This window comes from Cyclopterus lumpus, chromosome 5, assembly GCF_009769545.1.
Source record: "Cyclopterus lumpus isolate fCycLum1 chromosome 5, fCycLum1.pri, whole genome shotgun sequence".
NCBI lineage: Eukaryota > Metazoa > Chordata > Actinopteri > Perciformes > Cyclopteridae > Cyclopterus > Cyclopterus lumpus.
The window spans coordinates 23,130,810-23,156,635 of record NC_046970.1 but is presented as its reverse complement, the minus strand read 5'-3'; the positions used below and the strand labels follow the sequence as shown (position 1 = coordinate 23,156,635).

Below are 25,826 nucleotides of genomic sequence, written 5' to 3'. Positions count from 1 at the left end.
CTTCCTCTTTGACGACGTGCTCATCTGCGCCAACATAAATGTCAAGTAAGTCCCGAGCGGACGCTCCGCTTACGTCGTGAGTTTAGATGAAAGGAGGGGCTCCGCTACGCCGCACGGTTTTCGGAGAAAATAGCTCTTAAGTGGGGCGGCGCTCTAATGGGATGCCCTCGTTTCTTTTTTTTAGAGGATTTTTTTTGGGGCAGAGAAATAGCTGCGAGGGGTCTTGAGCCCTATCTGGAGTTGCAGGAGCTTTATCAGCTTTAAACAAACGGGAGAAGGACTAACCACAGCTACAGGAGTCCTAGATTACTGACATTAAACATTTTTTTGGGGTTCCTTTCCAATTTATCTTCGGCGACAGCGCCATTGATCACATCTCTTGCTCTCTCTTTTCCTCTCTCTCTCTCTCTCGCGTAGTAAACAGGAAAGGGATTTTGTACATCCCCCCGTCACAGATGTTGCTCAAAGCTCTCTTGTTCAGCCTTTAAAGTATCAAAGTAATTATCCCTCCACGTCTCATTCAACTCGAGTGTCCCGAAAGTTGACTTTGTCTGCCCTCCAGGATCTCGACAAACCGATCACAATGTTGATTGTCTGCGTGATTACAGGAATACATGAATAGCAATGAGCGCCTGACTCGCAGCCAAGGGGTACAGTTTTCTCCCACTCCCAAAAGTTTTCCTTTTGCGACATTTCTCCTGCTACTGGAGCGCCGGGTGTAGCGTGTGTGTGTGTGTGTGTGTGTGTGTGTGTGTGGGGGGTACCAAATGTCTCTCGGGTTGTTGCTATTGTTTTTGCCCTTATCTCCACCAGGGGGCCTCCGGATATCAGCAGCCTGGTCCCCGTCGGCCCGAAGTACACCATGAAGTGGAGCGCCCCCCTGCAACAGGTGCAGGTCGTCGAGGTGGGCCAGGAGGGCTGTCAGAGCAAAGACACCCTCTTCCAACAGAGCGGGGTCAAGCGAGCCTCAGGTAACCCCCCCCCCCCCCATATCCTCCTCTCCCACCATCTGTCATCCTCTAGTTAACCGACTTTCAGCCCTTTACGCTGACTCAGCACGGCTAATCTGTAGCTGTTCTCAAGTGTCCCCGCGGAGGGGGCTGCAGACGCATCCCTGATGGAGGACGTGTTTGTGAGGATGACGGCGATGACGGTCACTTGTTCCAATCTGCCCGGGCTGTTTTTATCTCGAAGAGAGAGAGAGAGGGATGAGGGCTTGGTGGAGAGCACCCTTGCCTCGGCATCCCCACAGTCTCATTTCACTCTCTGATAGACCACAAACACTCCGGGAGTGGAGTCATCAATCTGCGGTAGATTATTCCCTCCCCCTTTTTTTTTTTTTCCGGCGGCCCAATTAGAGAGCCAGTAGCAGTAGATCGAGAACACCAAGTTCTCCCACCAGCCCTCGGTAACCTCTGGTGTACACAGACCTCGGATGGGAAAAAGGAGATACGAAGCCTTATCGGGATGTAATGGTACCGGCTTTTCTTGTGTTAACGTTCCATGACTTGAATGAATGAATGAATGAATGAATGAATGGCGCCTTCCTCAGAGCTCCTCGTGTCATGCTCAGCAAGCAGCGACTGTTTTGAGAGCAGCCGGCTCGGATTCTCTTATTTTCCCCCTCACGTGTACTCACAGCTTTGGCAAGCGAAGGTTTCGGGGATCATTTAAGGTTACATCTCCATGCAGCTGTCTCTCTTTTACTGGCGTCTAACTCTTCAAATGTTATGCCCCAAAGAAACGGAGCTGGATTTCTGACATTCTCTCTCCTCTTTTTCTTTTTTTTCCCCTCCTCCTCTTCTTACGGTGCAGTCGCCGTAATCACAAAAAAACCTCCCATAACATCCGCGGGACCGTTCCCCCCCCCCCCCCCAAAAAAATGTTTTCCTTCAGACAGCCTCTCCCATCTATTTATAGCTTCATCCCCTGTGATGTCATTCAGTGGGGTGTCTGCTCTAAATCCTGCGTTCCCTCAGCAAGGTCTCAAAATGGAGTCGTCTTTCCTCTTCTCCCCCCCCCCCCCCCCCCCCCCGGTGGCCTTCTTTATTGGAGGAAGCTGTCCTTCGGGCCCGTCTACCGGACTCTTCCCCACCGTCTCTTCTTGCCAACACACAGAAAGCCCCTCCTGCTCTTTGTTAACTCTCACGCTGCTTTTTTTTTTTTTATGCAGGTGTGCAAAGCCGCATTGTCTTTAAATCCACCGAGTGCTCGATGCCCGACTTATTCCAGCGCAACCTTTGGTGGGGGGGGGGCGATGTGAATAGCCGTGTCCGGGGGGGTTTTAAAAAAAAAAAAAAAACATATCCTGCCTCACCAACGGGATTACGCTGGATTACAACTCAGCACATTCACCTCTCGGTGCCGCGGCCAACAGCCGGCCGCCGGAGGACTCGACGTGGACCTGGACTGGGATCCAGGCGACCCCTTTCGGAGAGGACTAGGGAAGACCCCTTCAGACGTCCTCACCTATTGATTTATTTGCACACTTGACAGATATCACTGGCGGCCCGTGACAAAGATCCCATTAAACCCCCAAAAGGTACACTAGAGCAAGCCCCCCCCCCCCCTTTCCCTCTTATGGTTTTACTCTCGCTCCACTTATGCAAGCGGATAGACAAAAGGCAGCGGGGTCCCCTCGGAGGAGCACGCCTCACTAAGCCCGCCTCCCGGCTCAGCTCTTTCTGCTACTTTATTATGTGGCGGCGGTGACAGTGCAGGACAGCTCCGGAGCAAAATCTACCTGCAGGATTTAATTCGGCTAGTTCTGCTGCCGGCGGAGATGTGGGCCAGGGGAGCCGGGACGGAGGATGGCGGACAGGAGGAGACGCAGCTATCGATTCGCAGCAGTAGGAGAGAGAGAGAGAGTGAGAGAGAGAGAGAGAGAGAGAGAGTTTAAAGGCAGCCAATCGATGCTGAATTTTTGCGTCTAATGAGACACCAGCATTGCTTTTTGCCGAGCGAAAGGGCATCATGGCTCCGAATAACAGTTTCTCCATCAGATTTTTTTATTATCTTTTTCTACTCATAAATTCATCCTCTGTAGTTCAACAAATAATGGAGATTGATCCGTCTGCACATTGAACCTCTTCTATTAGCGCCACCGGAGTTTCAGCAACTTTTCCCTCTGCACTTCCACGAGTCCTCAATGTCATCGCGTCCTCTTGGCGTTGTTTAGAAGACTTCAATATCGAACATTAGATAGCGTATACGTTATTGTTTAAACCACCTTGAGCTCACCACTACTTGATAACATGAACTAAGCGTGCTTCTTTACAAACTCAAGGCTCTCTCTTGTCGCCCACTTCTCAGGCAAAGCCTTCCTCGGCCCGCCGCGGCTCTACCAGGAGCTGCAGGAGCTGCAACACGACCTTTCCGTGGTGGAGGAGGTCACCCTCCTCGTGGGCACTCTGCAGGGGATGTACCAGGTACCTTACATGTCACTTCCTGTTACACTGTTCACTGTGGCTGCGCCGTCTCACGGGAGGGGGGGGGGGGGGGGGGGGGGGGGAATGTGTATCATACAACATATATAGCCGGTAATGCCGAAAGGTAAGAACTCAGGCGTAGTTTTCCTCAATCCGGCTGACTCTGCAGTCACAGTTTATTACATTCACCACAGCGCCGCTCTCTCAAGGCTTTCTTTAGGAGCCGACAGGTTGACCTTCAAATGTGATATTCCCTTATACAAAAATGATTTCTGAAGCCAGTAATCGCAAGATATTGTTTGAAGATATGTGAAAGACGGAGCGTGGTTTCTGTAAGTGGCAGGAACACTTAAGAGCTCCTGAGCCCCGATGAACAGACCAAAAGAAGGCGGCCAGGACACAATTGAAGTATGCACAGCTGATTTGCATGGCCAAGTCTTGATGGCTCCAAATCCCAATCGATTTTTCTAAAAGCATGAAGTCTCCCGTCCGTGTCTTCGTCGACGGTGAGCCACGACGTCGGGATTGAGATCTCCCCTCTGATATCCCAGATAGAAGTGGCAGATTTGCTGTGTTTCCCCCTCCTGTGGCGCTCAAATCAGGACACTTCCCAGTAGTCTGCCACGCGCACATTAACCGTACCATACTCTACATAACACAGCCAGGGGGGTGCACTCCAGCAATCACCAAAGAGCCTCTCGGGCTAATGGTGGCACCTTAGCCTCCCGGCATTAATGAGCACATTGTCCTCAGGAGGAGCGATATTGGCCCGGCACTAAAATGACAGATTTTTTCCTGCACAGCTCGTCGGCTTTGACTGTAGAACGGACGCCGAGGTTGATTCAATGTGACAACCATGTAGCGGCACTTAGGCATTAGTGGCCGTTTGCCTGTAAGAATATAAATAAAGTACTGTACCGTGTGCTTTCCACACCTTCTGTACGCTACAGCCAAGAAACAAGTTTTAACTGTGTGCGTTTCTCCCCCCCATTGAAGAACCTGAACACCACTGTGGCCCAGGACTGGTGTCTGGCTCTGCAGAGGCTCATCCGCATCAAAGAAGAACAGCTCCAGAGCGCTAACAAATGTCGCTTACGCCTGCAGGTGCCCGGCAGGCCAGACAAGTGAGTGGTGACTCGCATGCAAAGGTGCTGTGAGTAAAGATGTATACCGCGTATGTGTTTGTAACAAATCAGGACAAGCAGGCGCGACACTGGAGGCTTTTTTTCGGTAACTTTCGTAGTTACAAAAAGAAAATGATGGAAGGACCAGCAACACTCCACAAAGAGGTTTTAATGATGCAATAACTATAAGAACATAGGCAGAAGCAGGCCGTCATGTTCAGCCAGGGACAAACATTTGAATGTACATGCAAACAAGGATTGTTTTGATCCGAAAGTGGCACAAAATGTCAGAGGAAAAAGAGGGATGGGTAAAAAATAAAAAATAAAAGTATAAAAAAACATTGACCTGGGGTTCATGTTTTTATACTAAGATCTCTGGGCCAACACGACACTCTGAACTTTTGGAAATCAGAGGCGAGAACAGTTTATTCTTTTCAAATAATTCATCTCCCTCTGTATTTGAACAGAATAATGAGCCTCCACAAAATGTTCCTTTTAGCAGGATTTAATTGAGACACTTATTTTTTTTGCTGCACTTTTCACCGAGTCTTGACTAATCGGACGTACACTGTGGGTATAAGCCGCTACCGCCACCACTGCGTATCCCACGCATCATTCTCCGCTATCTGCGCTACCTTTTTTGCCCGTTTACCCAGTAGGTTTCCAAAACGCATCCAGTTAGCTGCTAGTTTGTCGGCCGTGTGTCTGTCTGGCATAATCTGTCAGGTTTTACTTCAGACCGTCGCAGGTCCGGTGTCACGTTAGCGAGGGAGCGTGAGTGGCGATGAGTAATGAGCTAGCAGTAACGTTAGCAGCTGTGAACGTAGCGGTGCAGCGCGCGTGTCCATTTTGTGTGTCTTGCTAGCCTGCTGACAGAAGTGAATGGGTTAGCACGAACGTTAGCAACAGGCTCACTGAAGGCGGACCAGCTATTAAGTCACGTCTTCTCTTGGTTTTTGTTCTTTTACTTCTTCTTTTCTTTTAGTGTAAACTGTTTAACTGATAACATTAATCAGTCATATTTTTGGGTCAAACTGTTGTTAGCCGCGCCCAAAACGATAGCGATTGTTTTAAAGAAATAAAAACAAGACAGAGCATTTTCTTTCCCCTTCAACAGAATAATAATGTGGAGCCAGACCTCTTTTGTTACTTAAGCACTGACTAGACAGGACTATCCTTCACCGCAATATTGGACCCTAGTGCAGAACTTTTGGGAATTACTCAACAAAGAGGCATATTATTTTATGTTTACAGTGGGCCGCGCTGAAAAGCCAAATGTTCTGCACTTGGCAAAGTAGTGAACGCTATAATTCATCTCCTGGTTGTGTCCTATCCAAACGTTAAACACTTTGCTTTTGATATTCGATTTCCATAAGAGTTAATAAAGAAAGGTGAACTGTCAGCTCATAATTTATACCGTTTAGTTTTTATGCACACTGGCAATGTTTTACCTCCGCAAGTTTCCTTGCGATACGAAGGATCTTAAAGTGGTCGTGATAACGTGCCAACGTGGATCCTGGTGGGCGGAGGGACGACGGAATGACTGAACGCCTACTTAGAGAAGAACAAAGATGGCAAGGAGAGAGCATATGAGTAGCTTAGACTACTGCACAGGAACTGGGAATAGCAAATAATGGCAGATTATAATGGATCCCATTCCGTGGCTTCTGGTGGGGAAAGGATAAGAAAGAGGCCGGGGAAGGACAAAAAAGGGAAAAGATTGCGATAGAGAAGCCAGAGCCCTGCCGAGAGAGACTAAGCAGGAGAAGGAGAGGAAGAAAGAAAGAGCGAGAGCGATGATCGACCTCCTCCATGAAAGACTTGGCTTGGTGCCGGCAGGGCAGCGGCAGTCAGAGGAGTGGGCCTAATGCTTCAGAGCCGGGGAGAATCAAACGGTGCCAAGCCAAGCCAAAGTGACAGCTTGAGCAGCGGAGCTGTGCAGATCACTTCTCCCACATCTCGCGGCTTCCTCGTCGGCTGTCACACCAGGCCTGCAGGGCCAATCTGCTTACTCAGATGTTTGGTGGAGCCAGATGTCAAGCTTACAAGAGAGACCCGCCAATTCCCCTTCAAGGGGGCGCCCTGTTTGCCGAGTTCCGGTGATAATGTCATCAGCAACTGCACCGACGAAGGAGCGATCTCACGCCCCTACGTACTGTATGTCCGAGCTGCAGACGTACGAGCAAATAACCTCGAGCTGAACCCGGAGTTGTTGTAACAATGTCAGCTGAAAGAGAGAGAGAGAGAGAGAGAGGGAAAAAGAACCAATCTTGGTTGTGTGATAGCAATCTAATTGAGGCTGGGCCTCGGAGTCGGGCGGCTGTGGAGGAGGGGGGGGTGACAGGTGACAGGTGGCACAGTGGGCGCCCGAGTCTCCCTGACACTACCCAGGGTGCAGCGGTGGCAGATTGCAGACCGGCCGTCTCCGTCTCTCACAAAACAGACCCACACACAACCTACACGCACACGCACACACACACACACACACACACACACACACACACACACCGCCTTGTTATCCTCATCCGCTTTGTTACTAATCCGAGAAACAATCTACGGGGCACCCCCGGGTGCTTCGTCGAGTCCGTATATGTACGTTACCATGTATTCACACGCGCCTCCTGCTGACAGATGCACCTGCATCCCAGACAAAGAAGCGCACACACACACACAGAGCCCCCCCCCCCCGTACCGAGTCGGTCCTCCTCATGTGTGGCTGCGAGCGACTCTCTGCAGTCAGGCAGCACATCACAGCCTCCACACTGCAAACAGGCCGAGTACGTGGAGAGAATCCTGACGGCCGCCTCAAAAGGCGCCAGCCTACGTGTGACAGGGGTTCATTAGCGGTCCTCTTTCTTTACCGCGAGTGAGTGAGTGAGTGAGTGTGTGTGTGTGTGTGTGTGTGTGTGTGTGTGTGTGATTTTAATTTGAGTTGTTCGCAGCGCTGAAAGATGACAAATGAATCGACAGCAACACTGTGTTCCTCTTCCTCTGGATACGCCGTTCATCTTTTTAACTTCGCTGGCTCGGAGCGGACCCCTATTAACGCAAAAAGTCGCCACGAGAGTCAGCGAGTGGGTGAGCGATTAAGCTCCGCAATTAATTAATTAATTATATATATATTATGCCTCAGCGATCGACCATCTGATCCACTTTCTCGATACACGAGCGGTTGTTACTCTCCTCTCAGAGCTCGACCCAGAAAGCCTCATTTGATCCCCCCTCATTCTTATGTTCCTCCCCGTGTGTTTCAGACGGGGTGTTTCAGTCCTGTATCTGTAGGGTCTTGACACAGTTTTGATGCACACGGTATAGGAGCAGCAACCCAACCCCTTCAGGGAATAGCTCAGTGTGTGTGTGTGTGTGTGTGTGTGTGTGTGAGAACTTTTGACGCCGTTGGTCAGGAGAGCGGTGGAGCACGCTCGCACTATATCTTTACATAACGCACACTTGTTTGCTGCTATATTAATGCTCATTGTTCCTACAACAGCTGTTTACATCCTCCATCTTGAGTGTGTAAATGTGTAACTAAGGAGCAACACACACACACACACACACACGCCAAACCTCCGCTCTGCACTGTTTTCAGCCTTATTTTCCTTCATATTCACACATGCAGGCACATTCACACCTGGTAGCGACCGGGAATAGGCCACAGTCGTCTGGTTGTAGCCGGTTCTCAGGTGCAGAGCGGGGTGGAGCTGAAGGTGCATCTTGTGTAGTCAGTCAGAACACATTGGGACACGTGCTCCTCAAGCTCATTTACTTACTTAGTTATTCCATCTCATCTTCACTTCTAGATGGCTCCTCGTGATCTTTCTACGTGGTTCAGATACCCGTATGCTCTGTAATTCTTGACGCCGTAAAACAAAAAGAAAAGAAAAACATAAACCATATAATTAGGATTGTCACTTAATCCCTTCTGGTGCACGAAACACTGGCTTTCCTCCACGGTTCGACCGTCTCGCCGTGTCACGTGGCCGTCTGTGGCCAATCAGGGAGGATCTCTGGCCCCCCCCCCCCCCCCCCCCCATCTCCCTTCATTTGGAAGCCAACGCAGTCAGATGAACTCAAAGATATATATGTACCCCTCTCAAGAGGCCCGAAGCAAAACGTGAATATTGTTAAGCGGGAGCGAGCGTTCACGTCTTTGTCCGCCGGGGAGGAAAATTACCCACAGAGACATTTTAAAAGGGGAAGCGCACCCCTGTCTTCTGAAAAGGGTCAGGCAAGGTCAGGTGAATTAAAATCCTCCGACACGAAACCCGCGTGAGCAGAAAGACTAAACCCCCCCCCCACCCCCCGCCCGCCCGCCCGCCCCAGCCTTTCTCGAAGGCTCACGTGAATGTTGAACAGATGAGCCGCGGCGCCTTCCTCTCGGCAAGCACACCACTCAGGGAAATTACATATCGGGGAGTGGAGAAGAAAATAGGCTCCCGAAAAGCTGAATCTTCACGCTGTCGTAACGTCGTTATTTGATGCCGCGCGGAGCTGTAGTGCTTAAGCAGTAAACACCCCTTTTTATACTGTACATCCACAGGAGGGGAACAATAACCTCGAGCGCACATTTAGAGGCGTCTTTTAGCCTCCTCGGCTAACAATTCCTGCTCTGCTCAATTCCCGAGATATTAGAAGTGAATTAATGTGAGTTGCTGTGGTAACATTCGACTCAACGGCCTCGTTTAGCGTTCACGTTTTTGGGAAAATAATTCATAGTTCGGCAGCGACGCGCGTGGGTTTACGAAAAGTTAACTTGTAACCAGATTGAACACATGTTCATTATCTTGCATCATACACAGGAGTAGTGTGTTAAAGTGTGTGTGTGTGTGTGTGTGTGTGTGTGTGTGTGTAGCAGGAGTCACAGCCGATGCGCTGCCTTGATGACATTTTTACCTGGAACTCGTTTATTTTTCGTTTATTTGCTGGCTCATTTTGAGAACCCTGTGGCTCCTCCCCCCCCCCCCCCCCCCCCCCTTCCCCCCACGTCACCACCGCATCGAGTCTGCATTTGTCTGCGGCTGATTGTCGGGCCCGTTGAGAATTCAGAGATCAACGAACTCCCCACGCTGAACCGTCTCCTTGAACTCGTCTCACTATTTACAGAGCGTGCCCCCCCCCCCCCCCCCCGCGGAGGTGAACTGGAGGATGGGTGCGTGACAGTCCCGTCCTTGTGCATTAGGGTCACACGTGTGCTCCGGCGCTGACCCGCTTCCCCCTGTAAATCAGCTGGGCTGGCTCCTCCCCCTTTATGCCCATCTCCCCTCCCCCTTTTTTTTTATTATTCGACTCTCCCCAGTTCTCTCTACTCTGGCAGTGCACCACACCTGCACTGCGGCTGTCAATCAGCGGGCACGAGGGGAGGAATGGCGCTCGGTTTAACGCGTTCGAGGCCGCGTGGGCACGAGGCCGCCGCCGGAGAGGCTCCGACCGAGGGAGGAGTCGTATTCTCGTCACACCCCGTCTCCCCTTCTGTCTTTGGTAAATTACCCCGGCTATATTCAAGCAGTGAATGGTATGAATTACACGTCCTTGTCGAGGAAGTTTGAGATCTTACTTACTTCATTCTGTTCCCGAATGCATCTCTCTCTCTCTCTGTGTTTCTCTCCCTATGTGTGTGTGTGTCTCTCTACCATTTTTTCTTCCACCCTTGATATGAAATGAAAATGAATTCAAAGCGGGCAGCAGCGGTATGACAGGAGCAGCATTTTCCGGCTACGCACCGTTCTCCCCTCAATTACCTTCTAATGATGTCTGAATGTGAAGCCCTCCCCCCCCCCCCCCCCCCCCCCCCCACACACACACACACACCACCTTCTTCTCACTCTCCTCTCTCCCTCTCTCTCTTTCTTTCTTTCTTCCATCGCCTCAGAATCCCTGTCGCGCAGGTGACCGAGACGTGCTTTTATCTTGCGAAAAAATAGGAAAAAAAAGAAGCTGCTTAGTGCTTTTATTAAAAAAATGAAAAGGAAAAAAAAAAACGACACCTCAGCCTCGGCCGGACGCGTGTGCTCGTACTTCCATTAAAGCCGGATGAGTCATCGCCAACTCAGGGGCCGGTCTGACTTTTTAGCCGACTCAGCACAAAGAAGTTAGTTGCTTTATTTTCGTTTGACAGGGGAGAGACATTTTTAAACACACTGGGCGATATTTATAACTGTATTTATTTTATATTTATAAGGGCACGGCCCGGCGGTCTACATTTCACTAGCTAAAGGAAGCTTAATGTTGAGGTGCGACTCCCTAGAATAACCGATGGTTATTGGTTTGTCACCGCGGTTATGCATCGAGCTTCCTGGGGCTGATGGGAAAAAAATCATACGCATTGCGTTTCATAACATGTATTTTCATTTTTTTTTACGAGAGATGCACAGATTTTCAGCGTCTGACCTTCCTATTTTCCTTTTCTTTCCACCTCAGGACTATGATTGACGGCACTCGCATACATCTTTGCGCCTTTTTCCTTTTTTCGGGAAGATTGAGGTCCATTTTATGGTCATAACGCAACTTTTGATTAGTAACTCCCGTTATCTTTCGAAAGGGCGAGTTCCAAGACCTTCTCCCACCTGTCACTCAAACACAGCCCAAAGTGCACTTACCTAAATGCCGTTTTCTGTTATTTTTGCATTGCTTTTTTTCCTTTTTCTGTCATAAACAAGTCAGAGTTTAGTTTAGTTTTTTTAAGATGTGACATTTGGCAAATAGTCTGTGCTTGAATTCTGCATCGGGAACCGCAACAACAAACATGCAGCCGCTCACCCCTTTTAATGAGGAAACGTTGACAACGTATTTACCACTTGTCAAAGGGGCCCCGGCAAAAATGCAAATTGCAGTATAAAAGATACGTGACGTGTCACGAGGCCGTAAGCGAGCTCTGTTCACATGCGTGACATTGTAGAGGAAGAAGAACATCTGTCTCTTGACCTTTTTTTTTCGGTTAATGAGTCTGTTTTCATTCATTTTCACCAGCAGCAAAACGGCTTAGTTGTTTTTTCCCAGAATCGGAGCGTGTTTTGAGGTTAAAGGACCGTTCCGCCCAAACACATCAAACGTCCTCGACATTAAAACGCTCACCAGCCTGCAGGCTCGAGAAAGAAAGAAAAAAAGTTTTGCAGCTCGCTTCTCTCATCTCCTGCAGGTGCGGTCGACTCTCTCTCTCTCTCTCTCGCGGCGCTCGCGGTGGATTCCATCGCCGAACCCGGTTTTCAAGGCCACGGAGGTCCGTGGAGATGTTTTCATTCCGCTTCCGCAGCTTCGATACGTCGCTCTGTCAATGTGTGTCCTCGTTGTGCCCCCCTTTTTGTTCCTCCTTTTGTTGAACCAGGTGAAAGAGTTCTTTTGAGATTTTCAAGGAAGTTTCACGGCACACAAAACAGCGTAAAAGATTTTCAGTTAGGAGGGACTGCTTTTGATTTTACTCATGTGAAGGTTGTTCAATATACAGATTGCACACATATAAACATAATCAAGCATCCGCTTGATCTATCTAACGTTTATATTAATACAAACGTTAAAGTATTTCCTCGGGATCACACTTGACATGAAATACAATTAAATAAATAAAAATGAAGATAATAATACCGACGATAATGAGAATCATAATAATACTGATTATAATAATAGAAACAATAATAATGTAATGATAATAACGGGCAGTAAGATGTTGTCTTGTATTGTAGTATTTCTTAACATTTTTTAAAGATCATTAAGTGATGCAAAATGTTCCTTATTTCACTGAATGCTGTACATTTGCAAGAGGAAGAGCATTTATGTCTCACACACACACACACACACACACACACACACACACACACACACACACACACACACACACACACGTCCTGTGAGATCGGGCTCCGAACAGCCTTCCCTAATCACAGCCTGGACGAGTCGTGCCCGGTTCCAGCGGCGCTCACACATTACGGCCGTTTTGAGCGTGGGATCACACCTCGAAGCGATTCAGTGTGACCGAGCTGTGCGGTCGTCGCTGTTGCAGGCGGAAAAAAAAAAGAAAACATCAAGCCGAAGCTTACTGGACTGAACCTCTGAAAACCACGAGCGGGCGAGCAGCTCTTCTGAAAGCAAAAAAAAAAAGAAAAGAAAATATCGATGCATTAAGCTTAAAGTCCCATGAAATGAAACATTTATTCTCCTTGTCGCTGTCCGGTTTCTCCGACTGCATTTTTCCAGCTTTCCTTTTTTGTCACATAGCACATCTACAGTGTACGTCAAACGTGCACTTTTTCCCCTTTTTATATCAAAATCCTCCACCTCCCGGCTCCGTCACAAAGTCAAACCGCCTCGTCAGTTATAACCTGCTTTTTTAAGGATGAATTAAGTTGCGTTATCCTCATTTCAGCATTATTTTAGTGTCAGTTTGTGAGCTTTAGGTTAAAAATGTTTAAGTTACATTCAGTCCTGGTTGATCTGACGACGCCCTGTTTACGCAGAGGATAAAAACAAAAGTACGGTTTCATGCTACAGGTCCCAGAATACTTCAGCAAAACAAACTGCTGTCAGGCAATCATTTATTTAAATGAAAATCTTTGACGTTGCCACTTTAAAATGATGTTTGTTACCGGGACTGGAGTGTGCAGGCACTGGTTTTTATTTAAGGCCAGTTGCTGCTTGTGGTGGCATGGAAAGAAAATCCAATGCAGTTCATTCAGAGCTCCACCTGTGTATATATATGTATATATATATACATATATACATGTGTATATATATATATATATATATATATATGTATATATATATAAATATACAAACCTCTTTTTAAAGAGCCTACACATTCATATTGCTTTACCGGGTGCTTTATTGACATTTTCTCTAACATTTTTCCATGAACTGTAAGCTGATATTTGAGCATGAATAAATAATTCGAAGAAATAGCTCGGACGGAAAATGGATCCAGTTTGACTTTATTTCAAAGACGCACATAACAGTCTCTGCCCATGACTGCTATAATTACATTAAATGGTACCCCGCTGCACTCCTACGGTTGGACCAGAGATGGACAGTTATCAACAAAAAGAAGAAGATCAGAATCTTTTTATTCTGTACGTCGGGCTCCTACATTACCCACAATGCAACTTGACCACCAGTAGGAGATTTGAGAGATGTTTTATGCTAGTTAGCAGCTCACGTCGATGCTCCCCTCAACCAGAGATGACCAGCTCCATGCTACAGATTATGTTCATGTTCAAACTTCGACTTTACACTTTTTACCCAAATGCTGCAGAACTAAAAAAAATATATATATATATATATATATATATATATATATATATATATATTTATATAAAAGCAATTTCTCTGAGACAGGGTGGCAAAAAGACTTTTCCAGTGAACGCATTTGGGTTCAAGGTTCAGCTTCACTGTCATTACACAATACAGGATACAGGATTGCGCAATACCATGCAGCCCCTGGTGTCAAATCCCAAAAAATACCAGGGTCACCAGAGACAGTCTGACCTTATCAAATTATGAAATGAAAAAAAGCAGAGAGGAAAACCATCAATAATCCTCGTGTTCTGGGCTGTTTGGTGGAGATTTTGTGACAAAAAAACATTCATCTGTGCGTTTCTGTTGCAGGTCAGGGCGTCCTGTCAGCTTCATGGTGGTCCTCAACACTCCCAGCCCCCTGAGTAAGATCTCCTGGGTCAACCGTCTGCACTTGGCCAAGATCGCACAACGTAAGAACACACACACACACACACACAGGTGACTCTAATGTAACGGTGCATTTTGTGCCCCCGAAAAGCTAGGCGAGGTCCCCGCAATGTGGTTGTGCGAACAGACGTATGTCCTCACAAGGCGGGTAAAAAAAACACATACACACACAGAAAGGATTACGATGGCATTTCTATTTAGACAGGATGATGTAATGCAATGAAATGTAATAACAATGTTTTAAGTCAGAGGCTCAGACACGTCATCGGCGTTTGGTTCACACTCTATCGGCTAAGTGCACAACTTGAATTACAACTTATGTAATCAGGGGGAGAAAAAAAAAAAACGACGCTCTCAACTGGGTCATCCAAAGTTTTGTGTGTGTGTGTGTGTGTGTGCTGCGCAAAGAGGCAAACTTTAGAAACAATGTTAAATTCATAAACCCCCCCCCCCCGTTCTAAAATAGACGACATCCTCTAATGCCGGTTGTGTTAAAAAATTCTGCTCATTTAAAAAAAAAATTTTTTTAAATCTTCAAATGTCGGGTATTGATGGAGGAGACGCAGACGGTCAACATGCAGGAAGAGGCCTGGCCAGACGCTGCCCAGCAGGGAGCAGCACAGCTCTTCTTCCTTTTCCCCCTTCCCTCACCCATTTCCTCCCAACCCCTCCGGCCCGCTCTGCAGTCTGACCACGCTGCAGCGAGAGGAGGTCTTCCTCTCTCGGGGTCTTCATCAATGCCGCGCTGTCATCCAGTAGGCGAACGCCGAGGACATTAATCTGCTTATTTGTCCACGATGGCACGCATATTCAAACCCACTCGCCACTCCAGTCCCCCCCCCCCCCCCCCCCCCCCCCCCCCCATCCTTTTCCTGCTCCCTTGCATGGCCTTGAGCGCTCTTCCCTTGTCAAAGACACTCTTGTCTGGGTTTGTTGTGTGTGCGGTACGTCTCTCAACGCTGCGCTCGAGTGTAGCTCCAATCTGATTGTTGCGGCCTCTCGGATCCCAGAGGCCTTCGCCGTGAGCGTCGGAAAACATTCAAGGTTTTCCGAGGATGTTCTCGGGGGGGTGGGGGGGGGGGTGGATTAAAGGACACGGAGTTAAATGTCTCGTTGAGATGAGTGGCCCAAGATGTATTTGTTTTTAGCAGCAGAAAGAATGGGATGAAGGTCAAGAAGAAGAAGAAGAAGAAGAAGAAGAAGAAGTGTTTTATGCTTTTCAAAATTTGTCCTGAGACTTCGCCGCACCTCAATTTTGAGAAACCCACAAGAAAGAAAACCCCACAACGATGATTAAATAGTCCGAATTATTTTGTCATTTACTCTGCAAGGGAAACACCGAATAAACATGTATCGATCTTACGCGTGGAGAACTCCCCCCCTGAAGACGAGGAGCGCCATCAAAACGTACACATCGGCCATCGTCTTCACTCTCGTATTGATTGCGACCGTCAGCGGCGATCCGTCTTGGTCTGATTTGCTCTTCCTCCGGCCGTGTAGCCTCGGGGCCTCGTAAAGATACACATGAAAATCTTTCGCTTCTCTTTGACGTCCACGAGTCTCAGAACACTCGGCTGAAGTGACACAGGTTGAGGTCGAAAGGGTTTTCGAGGCCTCTGGCGCGCGTCACCGTGACAACGACAATAGAAACCGCTTCCAGAAGGACGAGCAGCCGGGTACGGGTAGGAGTTTAGAGACCAGCACGCTTATCAATCCTGCTTATCGGGGCTTTTTGATTGTATTGTGAGAAAATGAAGAAAGAAAACACGTCAACATTTACTTTATTCTTCTTCTCGGAATGCGAACAAAAAGTCTTTCCTGAGCAGCAAGAACATCTTTAAAAAAAAAAAAATACATTCGCAGCTAAACAATTAGCTCGATGATTAGCTTTCGTGTATGAATCTCGTTCTTGTGATCGAACCCCATAGTACGGCGTCGCTAACGTCACCCGCAGGGCACGAGGTCGCCCGTTTGCTGCTCGCCAAAACCGTTGTTTTTTTTGCCAGATTCTTTTGATAAATTGCCGGTGTTCACCTCCTTTTACTTGTGAGCGGTTGTATTGGGTCCGTGAAACTCACAGGCGCCGTGGTTTCTGATGGTCGATGCTTCCTGCAAAGCGCCGGCGCCGACACCAGTCGTCAGAGCAACCGGTGCAGAGAGACCGCTGAGAGTCTCGAAGACCTGGACCACGAGTTCTAAATGTCGAGCTCAGGACGCAGAATAAAGAGCCTCTTTCAACCGGAGGGCGAACCACGCGGCGCTTGTTAAAATGATTGACAGCAACTTGGGTTTCATTTCAGGACGCTTGCTCCTGCTCCTTGACGGTTGCTCTGCGGTTGCAACGCGGTTTTTTTTTAGGTTTATTTATGCAACAAAAATAGGTGGAAAGGTTTAGGAAGTAGTTCATGAAGCAAAATGAGTCAAATAACTACGATTGTTGCGTCATTCACAAACACAACATACACGTGGAAATAATCACAACAACCAAATATCAATAAAGTTACGTTTGTGACAAAACAGTGTAATGGTGGCCATGAGTGGGTACTGGGTGATTTGGGAGTGGGCGGGCTTCAGAGATGCTGCTTATGTAGTTTCACAAATTGCACAATAGCAACTCTTATAGCGTATTCTATATTATAGATTTTCTTTCCACATTTACCTTCTTCTTCTTCTTCTTCTTCTATAAAACCTACGTATGTCGACAGCCCACGCAGAGTCAATCCTTTCTCTCGCGTATGAAGCTCAGGTTAAATATTCATTATTATTATCTAATAGAGGTCAGAAACACAAAAGATTGCCGCCTGGTTACTTGAACTGTGTGATTGGCAAATACTTGGAAAAGGAATTACCTGCACAAAGGTCATCTACCTGTTCGTTTATTACAGCTCCTCATCCTCTTCAGGGTCACGGGGCGGGGGGGCACTTCTCCCAGCATGCATTGGGATGAGCCCCCCCCCTTCCCCCCCTCCCTTTACCCCATACACAGTGATCGTGGTGAATGTAAATGGCAACGTTAACTCAAACAGCTAAAGGTAGAATATTGATATTTTAAGTATTAATTATATTTTTCTTGACGACACACAATGGTCTTGTTATATAAGGTTTCTATGATTTATGATTTGGTAATTATATCTTACATAATTTCTGTATTAAAACGGTTTTAGTTAACCACTTCTGAGGTGGCTAATGTGCATCATACCTAAATGTATATTTGAACGCACCAGAACATGTAAATAATTGCTCTGGACCACACACACACACACACACACACACACACACACACACACTCACACACACACGCACGCAGCGCTGTGATACCCATCGTTCATTTAAAAAACGGTCGAGCTGGGGGCGGGGTGATGCATTTCATTGGCTCCCTCGGGCAAGTGGATCCGCACCAACCTGGTCAGGAAGACAATTACACGTTAATTGCATCACACCCACACTTCGCCTTCCCATTTAACCAAAATGTAATTACAATAAGTGAGTTGTTGATTTAATTTCACGGATGGCGCGCTGTCATCGAGGCCTCCTCCCTCGTCGTGGCGGGACCGAGACCTGCAGTTGAGTCGGCGTTTGAAGCGCGTCCGACCGTGGTCTCGTTTCGGCCCCCCCCCCTCGAACGGCGAACGAACGCCGCGGATAAGCTAATGTTCTCACGCATGATTTAATGAGTGATTAGACATCGCGAAACTCATTTCCCCCCAGACCCATCTGCGCACCAGTGTTTATCCTGTTACCTCCATTTAGAAGGAAGCGCAGCGGCGTCCCACGGCTGCAGCTAATGGCCGCGCCCCGTGCCACATGTGTGAGTATCCGTGGCTTTTTCTAGTGACGTTCCTTCACGCTGTATTAAAGTCCTGTGAGCGGAATCGCCCATTAACAATGCCTTGTTAATGTTGTGAGCTTCCTTACTGGCCATGTTGAAGCCGCCCTGGTGGCCCCGGGCGTCCTTAGTGGCCATGTTGAAGCCGCCCCTGGTGGCCCCAGGCTTCCTTAGTGGCCATGTTGAAGCCACCCTGGGGGCCCCGGGCTTCCTTAGTGGCCCCGGGCTTCCTTAGTGGCCCCGGGCGTCCTTAGTGGCCATGTTGAAGCCGCCCCTGGTGGCCCCGGGCGTCCTTAGTGGCCATGTTGAAGCCACCCTGGGGGCCCCGGGCTTCCTTAGTGGCCATGTTGAAGCCGCCCTGGTCGCCCGGGCTTCTTTAGTGGCCATGTTGAAGCTGCCCTGGTGGCCCCGGGCTTCCTTAGTGGCCATGTTGAAGCCGCCCCTGGTGGCCCCGGGCTTCCTTAGTGGCCATGTTGAAGCCGCCCCTGGTGGCCCCGGGCTTCCTTAGTGGCCATGTTGAAGCCGCCCCTGGTGGCCCCGGGCGTCCTTAGTGGCCATGTTGAAGCCACCCTGGGGGCCCCGGGCTTCCTTAGTGGCCATGTTGAAGCCGCCCTGGTCGCCCGGGCTTCTTTAGTGGCCATGTTGAAGCTGCCCTGGTGGCCCCGGGCTTCCTTAGTGGCCATGTTGAAGCCGCCCCTGGTGGCCCCGGGCTTCCTTAGTGGCCATGTTGAAGCCGCCCCTGGTGGCCCCGGGCTTCCTTAGTGGCCATGTTGAAGCCGCCCCTGGTGGCCCCGGGCTTCTTAGTGGCCATGTTGAAGCTGCCCTGGTGGCCCCGGGCTTCCTTAGTGGCCATGTTGAAGCCGCCCCTGGTGGCCCCGGGCTTCCTTAGTGGCCATGTTGAAGCCGCCCCTGGTGGCCCCGGGCTTCCTTAGTGGCCATGTTGAAGCCGCCCCTGGTGGCCCCGGGCTTCCTTAGTGGCCATGTTGAAGCCGCCCCTGGTGGCCCCGGGCTTCCTTAGTGGCCATGTTGAAGCTGCCCCTGGAGGCCCCGGGCTTCCTTAGTGGCCATGTTGAAGCTGCCCCTGGAGGCCCCGGGCTTCCTTAGTGGCCATGTTGAAGCCGCCCTGGAGGCCCCGGGCTTCCTTAGTGGCCATGTTGAAGCCGCCCTGGAGGCCCCGGGCTTCCTTAGTCCTTGGAGGGGGCTTCCTTCAGGCTCAACGTGATGGAATATGGCAGCCAAGCCCGTATTTCCGGTAAAGAGCGTTTTTGCCACGTGTTTGTAGTTTCGAGGACTTGAAATATAAAGTGAGAATTACCCTCGCGGTGGTGCTTTGACCAAAAGCCCCGGGTCCATTAATAACTTGGTGTGCCACTGCATCTTTGATTCCTCTCCCCCACCCCCCCGCTGTTTCTGAAGGGGGGTCTTCACGAAATAGCCGGAAGCATTTCCTAATTAATGGGCTTTTCTCTTGGCAGAATTAATTGCTTCCTACCATGCAGTCCCGGGCCCTTTCACACAGGGTTAAGGCTGCAGACTGTGATGGCCCTCACAAGAAGAACAAGAGGCTGTCAAATCACCAGAGATTTCAAGAGCAATGGATGTGGGCAAAGAGAGGGGAGCTGTTGAGGTTGTGTGTGTGTGTGTGGGGGGGCGTAAGTGTTTATGTGTGTCAAGGGGGAAGGGAGGGAGGGGGGGGGGGGGGGGGGATGATTGAGACAAGCAATCAGTCCCACTGCAGGGAACAGAGGGCAGGCAGGGGGCCGTTGCCTGTGGTTACACCGCTAAGTGTGCCAGTCCCTCTCTTCTTTTTTTTTGCCCGTGCACACGGATCAATAGATGAGTGGAGTGTAGCTCGGAGGTTCTCGCACACACACTCCGACACGCCTTCTTAATCCACTGTGTGATAACCTGCGCAGGAGACAAGCGGGAGGGGGAAGGGGGGGGTGTTGAGGATGCAGAATCCGCCCTGCTGCGTGGGCTTAAGGCGCGTCTGGGAGGGCTCTGCTTCCATTAGCCCGGCGGATTCAGATCGCTCCGCTGATTTCACTGCGTCTGTTCAAATTGCATTACCTCGAAATTCATGCGCAACTGTTTTGTTTTTCGTGCCGTTGAATAGTGAGCCGGAAGAAATTCCCTTTTGATAACACTTTCAATAGGAACGCTTTTGCAAAAAAAAACGAAAAGAAAAAAAAAAACGATTCTCCCCCCGCCCTCAAATTAATCCCCCCCCCCCCCCCCCCCCCCATCTCGCATGGGAAATGGTTATGACGAGTAAACATTATCACGGATTTAATTAACAGATCCCACACTCTCATTGATCCGTGGGAAATATCAATCGCACTGGGTGTATTTAATTAAGTCTATATCTTTGCCCTTTGTGTTACTGGGGTTGATGGGGAGCCACGCTCTGCAAATTAATCTTTCATCAGGAAAAAGACTTGAAACAAAAGCACGATGGGTAAAAAAAAAAGATCTCCCTCCTTAGTATTCCAACCCCACACCTACACAAACGACGTTGTTATTCATAGTTATCGTACAGTAGCTGAGATTGAGTTGACCTTGACCGTAGGCGTGTGGTATCTCGGCGTTCTTATAGATTGCCTTCAGCTCACACTGTAGTTCAATCAGGAGAGGCTTCGTCGAGTGAACCCGCCGTTACGTGGTGTACATCTACGTGGGTAGAGACCCTGGGACGTGGAGCAGCCCACTGGGCACCATGACGACCATGACGACCATTTCAACAAGACCAGAACGCGGCCTAAAGGTCCGACGGCGACGATCTAATTGGTTTCAACGCCCCTCTCGTCGGCCGAGGAGACGGGAGGGACGGTGAGCGTGATGAGAGTTAAGCTGCAGCTCTGTAATTTAATTGTCGAAAAACACATTCATAGTTTCTATTGTTCAAAACTAGCTGAGCTAGCGCCACATCTCCTACGATTATTGCTCTTTGATGTACTCTCTTGTGATTGGTGCACTCGCTGCCCAATCAGGTGGTAGCTTGCCCTGTAAAACCCTCCCTCTGTACGACGTCCATGGCACGTTTCATTTAAGACGGGCCTCAGCATGCACGTCTTCCTCAGTTGGGCTCTTCTTTTATTGTGTCGAAACACTTAAAACGGTAAAATGGCAACTACATTTCTTTTGTTACTCTTCTTGTTATTTCCAGATGTCGCAGTTCTTTTACTGGAGATAATGGTAGGATAAGGCTGCCTGCATACAGGAGGAGGCATTTCATGTGATCGGCATGACAACTCATTGATATTAATGTTAGATAATGTGGGGGGGCTCAGACTGCACGCTTACGCCTTCCGATTTGCCAACCGTTTTGGTTATTTTACTACTATTTCAAAGGAAGTATTGATTTGTCATTATAGATTGCTTCCGGGTGGTGGCTCATAGAATAGTGTGAAACAGTTTTGAGAACAGACGCAGTGTCAAAGGAAGTCAAATGGGACAAAAAAAAGACTATTTTGTCTGTTTTCTGACATAAAAATACATTATCTGTACGGTATTTCTTCCTTTAAAAGAAATCTGTTCACCATGTTAATCTAGGGTGCATAAACATGCCGTTTACTGCTTATAGCTGTGTGTTTACACCGGTTGCTTATGAATGAAATGAGGCCTGTATGCATTAAATACCGTGTTTTTATGTATTTGACATATTCATATTCCAAGCCCTTGCGTTTAACTAATTGACCACCCGAATGCAAAACAAACCAGTTCATTGTATTAGCAGTAATATGACTTATGGGTTGTAATTTGTATGTTTTTTTCCCCCGGCTGCTGGCATTAGTGGCTTTGGAGCAGTTTTCTTCCCCCGTGGACACACTTGACACTAATTGGTCCATATTGAGAGCCACAGCAACTGGCATGTCCAAGGCCCCTACTTGTATTTACCATTAGGAGGCTGACATGAATGTCCGTTCCCTGTCCTATTTATGGTGAATCCAACATGATGTTAATGTAGCGTGAGGTACAGTTCACAGGGCATTGTACCGGAGGAAACCATTATGTCTCACCGATAGCCTCATTTTCTACGGCCGTTGAGTTGAGAAATGTAAGATTGATGTATTCAAGTCATATTTTAGATGTAGAGACGTTTTGTCCCCCACATCTCTTCACTGGGTTTTGCATAGCAATGAACATCAGATCCTCTCAGCAGACGTGTTAACAGTGTTCTGTGGTCATCTGTTGCAAACCTCACTAAGAAAGGATGGGAAATCATATATAAATACATATATATATATATACATATATATATATATACATATATATTTATATATATATATATATATATGTATATATGTATATATATATGTATATATATATATGTATATATATACATACATGTAAATATATATATAAAAATATGTATATATATTCATATTTATATATATATATATTCATATTTATGTATATATATAAATACATATATATTTATATATATGTAAATACATATATATATTCATATATATATATATATATATATATATATATATATATAAATACATGTATATATTAGATTAGATTAGATTAGATTACATTTTATTGTCATTGCACATGTACTAGTATATAAATACATATATATATATAAATACATAAATATATAGAGAGATAACATTAATATTAAATAAGGTCATACATGAATATGGCAATACAGTAGATCGGATGAATGGTCCCCGAGATATGCAAAGGACAAAGACTCCTTTCTTTGTGGTTAGATAGTCAGATAGCTATGTCATGAAAAGATGCGTTATTACAAAGCGTAGTACACATCAAGCTATTTTTATGCTTATATCCTAAGATTTTTGATTATCCAAATACATAAACAAATTACTGTGAAAGTGAAAAGGTAATTCTCTGTAGCAGACGAAACGTGCTGGAGCAACAACTCTCGAGTGTTATGTTTTCCTGTGTTCAACTGATGAAATTATTGAGCAAATAAAGTAATATAGGCGCGCGCGTGTGTGTGTGTGTGTGTGTGTGTGTGTGCGTTGAGGTGAGTGGCCCTATTTTGTGCCGTTTTGGCTCTAGTTGTGCGTTGGCTCTCGTCTGTGCTGCGTTATTCATCATCATAAACTACACGGGACTGAAGGTTAAGAGTAATTTGTGTTCCCTCACATCGACGTTGTGTCTCTCTCTCTTTTTCTCTCTCTCTCTCTGTGTATTGTTTTTCTTCATATTAGTCACTGGTCAGCATACCCAAAACGGAACATTATTATTTACGCTAATAATTAGCTTCAGGAAGTTGACGATCAGTCTGGGGTAAAGGGAATCACCGGCTTCTGCTTCCCCACCTCAATTAAAGTGACCTCACGCCTCTCTGCATCCGGGGGGGGGGGGGGGGGGGGGCGCTGACCCACAGGCCGACGCCTTTCCGCGAAATATGAATTATTAAAGAACGCTCCACACCAACTCGAGACGACTGTAAATATAAGCGACTGAATGATTTATGACCTTATCGTGTGAAACCCAGAGTATAAAGAAGGGACATTTCCCCCCCTTTTTTTTTCAAAATGAAGCGAAGGAGCAACGTTAACATCCACACACACTCTGCGGCGTTTACGGTCGCTAGGGCGACGGCCGGCTAGTCCGCCGCAGCAGATGTCTTACGGGTCAAACCCCAGGAGCAAACGGTCATTGAACACAACACAACGCATCTCTCACACATGAAAATTTAACACTGATTTTTTCCTTGTCCAGAGATGCACCTGCCGGGTCAATCCATTATTATATCTCCAAAATCCAGTTGCATTTTTTTTTTTCTTCTCCTGCCGGCACTGACTCTCACTGTTGATTTAAGTGCATGTTTAATCACGATGGAGGGCCCCTCGCCCCCTCCAACATGGGAATAAGCCTCTGGTTGTAACATTCACATGCCGATAACGCCACACATACATGGCGGCAGACAAACGTCTCGTCGCTGCGAGGGGAAAAAAAAAAAAAAAAAAAAAGCCAGTTGGTGAACGGCAGCAACAAGTCTCTCTTTTTTCGTTTTTCTTTTTTCTTCTCAGGGGAGGAGAATTCAGCCGGCTGGTTGTGTGGACAGGACGAAGGGAAGGCCGTGGCCCCGTTCTCCTGTCCGCTGCTCGCCTGTCACATGCCCGTCTTCGCCACCAAGTCACCGGAGAGGAAGGTGAGGCTCCTTTTCTCACAGGTTCACCGCTGAGCTGAGAGATGGGAAATCAAATCAACTCTCTTAACACGTAATACACGCCGTAAAAAGGAGGACATTTAAATGTTGTAGTCTTGTCATGCGACACAAACAGACACAAGGTATTGTAGATTTATACAAAAGTTTGGGGTCACTTAGAAATGTCCTTATTTTTCAAAGAAAAGCAATGAAGATAACATTAAATTAATCAGAAATACACTCTATACATTGTTAATGCAGTAAATGACTATTCTAGGTGGAAACGTCTGGTTTTTAATGAAATATCTACATATAGAGGCCCATTTCCAGCAACTATCACTCCAGTGTTTTAATGGTACATTGTGTTCTTAGAAGACTAATGGATGATTAGAAAACCCTTGAAAACCAGTGCAATTATGTTAGCACAGCTGAAAACATGCTAGTGAGAGAAGATATAAAACTGCTGCAAATGGAGTATTCTTTGATGAAAGCAAAGTTTGAAGGACACAATTAATATTTCAAATATAAATCGTTATTGCTAACCTTGTCAATGTCTTGACTATATTTTCTATTCATTTTGCAACTCATTGGATAAATAAAAGTCTGAGTTTTCATGGAAAACACGAAATTCTCTGGGTGACCCCAAAATTCTGAACGGTAGTGAATGTGTGTATATATATATATATATATATATATATATATATATATATATATATATATATATATATCTCTTGTGATGCAGAAATTATTTTACATTCAGCAGAGAAACCACTCGTATCTAAAACAAAAAGATATGTGATAAATTGATCAAATAAATACCTGTAAAACCCAAGGTGCCTTATCACATGCGTCCTGTCAGCATATTAAAGCAAAAAAAAGAAGCAACCCTGCACATTCATTTGTAAGCAGCCCTGGCACATGTTGGCACATTGTCCAACCCGTACAAAAAATAACTAAAAACTAGGGCTGGGCACGTTAACGCGTTAGAAATACGTTAGCGTAGCATACATTAACGCCGACAATGATTTTTATCATGCGTTAACAGCATTTTAATTTTTTTCCGCATTGGGAGGGGCTTAACGCTGCTGCACACATTGAGCGAGAACATGGAGAAAGATACTTTTAAATGGACATTTTCATTTTAAATCTCTACCAGACGGCGTAGTTGATAAAAGCAAAAGCTATTTGTAACAACTCGAATTGGAGTTATCTCTTTACCAGAGGACCACGAGCATGAAGTACCACTTAAAACTGGATTTGGAGGGGTCGGTCGTCAACCCCACCTCTCTAGCCAATCACGGGGAGGCAGTGTGCGTGCTGGTCGAGCCGCGTGCCTGTGATTGGTGGAGCCGAGGGGAGGCGGGTTTGACCTGTTCTGGGGACGGGAGTGAGTTAAGCTAGTTAGAAGAGTTGATGAAAACCGAGCGCACACCGTGCTGTTAGCGTAAGAGAGCCTCGTCAATGCTGAAGGGCGTTCACGTGCTTTTGACTGTCATGAAAACAGAAGACGGACATGTTGCAGAAACGTGCGCGGAACATTGAATTCATGTCGCACAGCAGTGGAGCGTTTCCAATAAAGTCAGCACACTTAGCACGAATAGTGCATGAAATATGACGCTGCTGCGAGACGTCCTCCGCGTGAACAC

The 25,826-nt window shown here is 47.2% G+C and overlaps 1 protein-coding gene across 1 annotated transcript in view; it reads left to right on the top strand.

Moving 5' to 3' along the window:
• The window catches only part of arhgef10la (Rho guanine nucleotide exchange factor (GEF) 10-like a), a 93,997-nt gene that overhangs the window by 34,076 nt on the left and 34,095 nt on the right, over positions 1-25,826 (top strand). The window contains exons 14-19 of the mRNA XM_034533264.1: positions 1-45; positions 814-971; positions 3,313-3,428; positions 4,425-4,552; positions 14,144-14,244; positions 24,062-24,183. The exon at positions 1-45 is cut by the window's left edge and continues 101 nt beyond it. Of these exons, the coding sequence (XP_034389155.1) occupies positions 1-45; positions 814-971; positions 3,313-3,428; positions 4,425-4,552; positions 14,144-14,244; positions 24,062-24,183 (670 nt within the window). The remainder of the gene's footprint in view (positions 46-813; positions 972-3,312; positions 3,429-4,424; positions 4,553-14,143; positions 14,245-24,061; positions 24,184-25,826) is intronic.